The 5922-nt window shown below is 47.3% G+C and overlaps 2 protein-coding genes across 2 annotated transcripts; both read right to left on the bottom strand.

Annotated features, from left to right (window-relative positions):
* Positions 1 to 994: 994 nt before the first annotated feature.
* Positions 995 to 3550, bottom strand: LOC308294336 (nuclear envelope integral membrane protein 1-like; the record flags this gene model as incomplete). Its single annotated transcript, XM_080737065.1, has 2 exons — positions 995 to 2098; positions 3533 to 3550. The coding sequence occupies 2 exons, from the start codon at positions 3548 to 3550 to the stop codon at positions 995 to 997; spliced, it is 1122 nt and encodes a 373-aa protein (XP_080593191.1).
* A 1152-nt stretch (positions 3551 to 4702) lies between these two features.
* On the bottom strand, positions 4703 to 5632 carry LOC308294337 (rhomboid-related protein 4-like; the record flags this gene model as incomplete). The annotated part of the gene is made up of 1 exon (XM_080737066.1): positions 4703 to 5632. One exon carries the CDS (start codon positions 5630 to 5632, stop codon positions 4703 to 4705), a length of 930 nt encoding a protein of 309 aa, XP_080593192.1.
* Between the last annotated feature and the right edge of the window lie 290 nt (positions 5633 to 5922).

Here is a 5922-nt window from a genome sequence, read left to right on the forward strand (position 1 = left end):
CAAAAAAGGATGATACAATAGATTATTGTAAATGTTCCAGTCTAGGGAAGCCTAATACACAATACAAAAATGGTCCCGCCTTCCCCAGGTCCCAAGTAGTCACAGCGAACAAGGTTTATTAAAACAAGAATTTAAAACTAGTAATAATTATAAATGTCATATACAACTTACATATATTGTATATTCTGTAGGTGCTTGTTTTATGTTATTTACTGAAATAAAAAGAACATTCCTTTTTTTTCGTTATGAAGAATATTGTCATTATGTATGTATTGAAGTCCTCCTGAAGTAAATAAAAATGCTGTATATAATACACACATGAATTGGACACAAATCACTGATAAATTGAAATGTTTTATTACTATTAATTAGAGCTTGTCTCTTAACACAAAGGGTGATTTTTAGCTCATAAAAAATACATACAATGATTAATAGTTTCAAGCTACAGCTACAGTCATATGGTACAACAACAGAAACATCTAGGAAAAAAAAACAATGGAATAGAGTTATTCCCTGCTAGAGAATGAGGCGGGCTTTTGTGTAATTATCAGTCTGTTCAAAAATTATTATATTACAGGTGGAGTGCTGAAAACAATCTGTATTGTATTGATTGCCATCATGGAATACTATAACAATCGCCGCGGGTCAAATCCGGCGAATTCGGAATGGTCACAACCAGGTATTCCTAAATGTAACCTCAGTAAAACTGTGCCTAAACCTAAACTTAAAGTAAATAATGCCTAAACCTAAACAAATTCTTAACCTTGGCCTCAGACCGCTGGGGGCTAGCGGTCCACAAAAGGCGAGTGTTCCAGTTACTCCGTCATGGACCAAAAACTGAAGGGATCTGAGGGCAAAAAAAGTAAGTAACTCAAAATCTGTCATTTATATCAATCATCAATCATATTTTTATCTCCTCGTCATCATCATTTGCAAAAAGCTCATCCTCAAGATCCTCCAAAAACGTTGTCTCCCTGTGTGTCGCACAGAAACTTCACCTGGCAAAACCTGCATTGCGTTGTCCTCCACAAAGTCTGCGAACCTTTTTGGGGGCTGCAGCCCGGACACGGCCGTCCAGGGGATGAGCTCTGGGCCCGCACAGCTCCTCGCACAGCACGACTCCTCCAGAGCTCCTCGCTGCATCTCCTCCTCGTCGCCCTGCCTCCGAACCTCCGTTTGAGTTAGAGAGAGTCAGCAGTGGTTTGATTTTCTGCCATGCAGGCAGTGCCAACGACACCGGGAAATCCAGGTTCTTGGAGCAGAAAGCTGCCACAATGACGGCGATCGCCACGGGTTGGATCTGAATCCCACTGTAGATCAACAAGAGGCCGATCAGCTGTAGAGTCCAGGAGAGGATCCGAATGCTCCTCTCCTCCACGAGGGGACCGTAGCGGTAGCACACGACAAAACTGATGTACCCCACCACTGCTGTGTAACCGAGAACCAGCTGCCAGTGTTCTCGCAGAATCCCGTTTAGATTCCTGAAGACGAGCTGAATAACGTAAACGGAGAAGGACCACCCGCCGACTAGTAGCATGTAGAATGGGCTTTTCTTTGGCAAGAAGCGGTACATGATGAAGATGAGAACGAGGAGGGAGCCAGTCAATCCGGTGCTCATGCCAAAAGAGTAGTAAAATACCTGACTCCTGCTCAGTGACTCGGCAAACACAAACAACAACGCCCCAGCAAGGGACACCGCAAACCAAAAGACGTCAAACTTGTGGGTGGTCTTCACCGTGTATTGAGTGCTGGAGTCTTTGGGTTCAATCTTAAAGCACGTCTTCTTGCTGTATAAACTGACATGGATGGTGGTTTCGTTGGAGCGCCCATGCAGGAACCACTGGAACACGTTCCAAACGCTGAAGCCTTCCTGTTGCTGAAGTTTCTCCTCATCTTCGGCGACTATCACCTTGAGCTCCTTTGAACTCTGCACTCCAACCTGAATTCTCGTCCAGGTTTGCTTCCAGTCTGGCACAAGGGAATTGATGTAGCAGAAGTGGTTGGGCCCAAAGTGACTAGACCCTAATGAAGCTCCAAGCGTCTGGCCATGAGAGAGATTGATTACTTGAGGTTTGGAACCTGCAGCGTGCCACAATGTCTGAGGTAAACAGAAAAGCAACAACAGAAAAACTGCAAAATGCGTATAGCCACCCATCGGAACGCGCATCCTTCCCCTCATTAATTCCACAATGACTGAATCAGATCACGCCCTTTGTGTTTTGTTATGAATTTCCTCCCGCTGAGACTGATGGAACATCCAATCAGTCACAAGACTATACAAGGATAACTTCACACTTAGAGTACATTCAAGATCACAATGTGTTTGTTTGGCCCCATCAGCTAAGGCCCTCTGTCACACTCCAGAAAACGCACGATTGACTCTGTGAGGGCATTTATAGACTGGACATGCGTGATGTCAGTGCAAATAGACTTATGATATGACCATATATGAGCCTGTACATGTCACGTCAGAGCAAATCGGCGTTTATATGCAGCAGTTAACGTCAGTGCACAATCACTGTCAATTGTTCCTTGTATTTGCCACTAGTTACAGCAAACATCATGCCAGACAAAGTAGAATAGTGTCCTCATCCAAACCAAGAGACCCATGGATCATTGAGGACCCATTCTATCCGAACCATGGAAAGTTTGTGGAGTCGCGGTCCCATCAGAACGGGACAAAATACCAAAGCCTTGTGGCCAAGACAGAAAGAACTTTTGTCATTTCCAGACAGTGATGCGGAGAGACAAAACAAATCGCGGAACGGGGCAAACAGGCTGGCACCCAGGCTAATGCGATTAAACATGCGGTTAATTTTGATTAATTAATTACAAAGACTCTAATTAATTAGATTTCTTTTAAACTATTGTATTATTTTATTATTATTTTATATATTGTCACCCCATTATATTAGATTTGTATCAAAGAGGTGGTACCATAGTTTTGTATTTTTTTCTGTTTCGTATGTGTCTATGGACATTTCTCTAATAGACCCCAGCTGTGGCTATAATGTGCACATTTGTCTTCCTTGTGTATTTTTGGTTACTTCCTGAAAGCTGAAAGCCTCTGAGTCAAAAGGCCCAATCGAAAAACACCGAGTTAAACTCAGCCCCTCCCCTTTTACCATACACCCAACACTGTGGGTGTGGCTCCAGGCATACTTGGTTGGTGGGTGTGGCCACATAAAAACACAATTTTAACACTTGTTGTACACTTTGTTGGAGAAAATCTTCCTCCTAGTATAATCATAATACCTCATGATCATGTTTTAGGGGGGAAAAATCTTTTTAATTTGTATTTCCAGACATTGAAGCAATTAAAACCTCAATACTTAGTAGATTTGACCCATGGCCCTGTACTTAGTCTCGATCTACAAGCTCACAACATGTCGCAGCGCAGCACCGTTATGCGCTTTTAGATTGGCTAGTATGGGCAAATGTTACCTCGAGATTGGGGGTGAGTGAAAGAAAATCAACTTTCTGTCACAAAAAGATTTGTCGATCCCCATGTAGTAGTTTTGAGGTCCCTAACCCCCTGTTGAAGACCCATGTTCTACGGTGCCGCCAGAGTCCAGACACAGCAGGGAGTGAAAGTGGGAGGGATAGCATGTTTATTTTCCTCCACATTGCATTAGGTCCAACTGTTGAACAGCACTGGTTCTCAACATCAGATCTGGGCAACATAATTTTTATCCCACAATTTTGTAACCCATTTATTCACCTGATACCAATGCCTAAGCTGTAATCCTGGGCGCCACCTTCCCTCTGCCAACCTGGGGAGGGCATCGAACTGAGCTCATGCTTCTTTCAGTGCCGCTCTGGGCAACACCATTGATTTGATTTATTTATTGATTGAAGACTTTATTAGAAGTTTGCATAGGAAAAGGTACAGTTTCATGACAGTACAGTTCACTGGTACAAGGTCAACTAAAAGGAGATCCTAGTAACCTTTTCGGCTTATTTACACAGGAAACCTTTTTATGTATCTCATATAAAAATCATTGGTCCAAATGGACCTTTACCGCTCTGTAACTCTAACACTGAGAATTTGACTGTGTATTTGGGGCCCAGAGATGGAAAAAAAAGGAATCAAATGGGGGTCTGTGGTCTAATGCATTTCAAATCAAGGGTCCTCGAAATTTAAAACACTGAGAATCTCTGGTGTTCGCCGCGCCCTCCTCAGACTAGGGGATAGCAGTGATACAGACTACACACAAACACACAAGTTCCTTTGTTCGGCATGGGTCTGGCACGTGCACACATAGACATCAAAGGGGGCTTGAGCCCCTGCCCTTTTATCCGCCTGTAAAAAGTGCCCTCTCAGACCATGAATGCAGTTTTTACTATTGTGAAAGAAATCCAAATGCCTTCCTTTCCATGCTATACCTGAAGGCAGCATTCAAGAGAATTGCTGTGTCCAAACTCTCCTGAACTTGAATGCAGCATCTCATGTTGAAAGAATTGACCTCTCTCTGTGTAGAAATCCATGCCGTTATATGTATTGACTGACGTATTATGCTTAGTTCAGTGTGATGTCAAGCATCGAAAATAGCCGACCTCCAATCTCACGACGCGTCACGCTGCGACATGTTGTGAGCTTGGAGGTCTGCTATTTCGATATTTTCACCAAAGGACCCTTTTAGATATTTCAGCCCCTGTCTCTCTAACATTCTCTGAACGTCCCTGGGCTGTTCAGAGAGGCTCAGTGCTCAAACCTCCTCAGCCGCCACCTCCTGACCTCCTCGGCATCCTGCTCCTCCGGGAGGCTGAAACCATCCGCTGGAGGAGGAGGAGGCGCAGCTGCCCGTTGACTGGACCCTCCTCCTCCTGTGTTCCCCAGGCTGTTCCTCATGGCGGCGGCGTACTGCTGCTCCTCCGTCATTCCCGCAGCGTAACGCTGATAGTGATAATCCTCCGCGTAGTCCGGCGCTGCGCGAGAAGACGCTGCGCGAGAAGACCCCGCGGTAACCCCCGCCGCACACGTCCTCATAGCGGCCTCTAGGGGTCCGGCGGTGTATAGCAGGCCGACCAGGATGCCGGCGAGGTGACCGATCAGCGACGCCCCGGGCACCGTCAGGTGGATCAGCACGAGCTCCACCCAGCAGGCGTAGCGGTTGGCCACGGGCACGCCCAGCACGTAGGTGGCGCCCCCGGGGTACCAGTGGTTGTTGAGCACCTTGAGGGCAAACAGGACCCCGGAGAAGCCCACGGCGCACTGCGTGGTGAAGGAGCCGTCCTGGGTGAGCTCGGCGAGCCCTGCGCCCAGCAGTAGGTAGACCAGCCCCGTGAGCAGGGAGAAGACGGTCAGCACATAGAGGAACCAGGCTCTGCCGAGGCGGCGCTCCAGCCGGGCGCCCTTCCACAGGAAGGAGGCCATGTTGAAGTAGAGGTGCAGGTCGTCGGCGTGGTGCAGCGGCGAGAGCAGCATCCGCCGCCAGTCGCCCATCCAGTAGGTGCGATGGACGCTCACGCACGCCTGCGCCAGCGGCACGGCAGGGAACAGGAAGAGGTAGACGTTGAGCGCCAGCACGCCCAGCGTCACGGGCGGGATGTTGTCCACACCGAGGTTCAGCACCTGGGAGGCCAGGAGCAGGAGTCCCATCTGGGAGGAGCCCCTCTGTCGCATGCTCATACTGACGACAGCTTGCTAGCAGGAAAGGTCAGAGGAAGGTAGAGAACAACAGAATGGCAGACGTCTGTGTGGGATTTTACAAGACTGACCTATAAAGAACTCTGGGTTGATGATGTAATCATTTGCGATGCTCCTGCGACGTCACATCATCTTGTTTGAGCGGTGCTAACCGCTCCTACGTCTGGCTTTTTGTGTAGGTCCCTATATCCCTACGTCCGTATGAGTCCGTATGAGCACGAGGCTAACGTCACATGAGACTAACGTCATAGAAAGTACGCAGAGGCCGACAT

The sequence above is a fragment of the Nannobrachium achirus genome (assembly GCF_963921795.1).
Source record: "Nannobrachium achirus genome assembly, chromosome: 11".
Classification (NCBI taxonomy): domain Eukaryota; kingdom Metazoa; phylum Chordata; class Actinopteri; order Myctophiformes; family Myctophidae; genus Nannobrachium; species Nannobrachium achirus.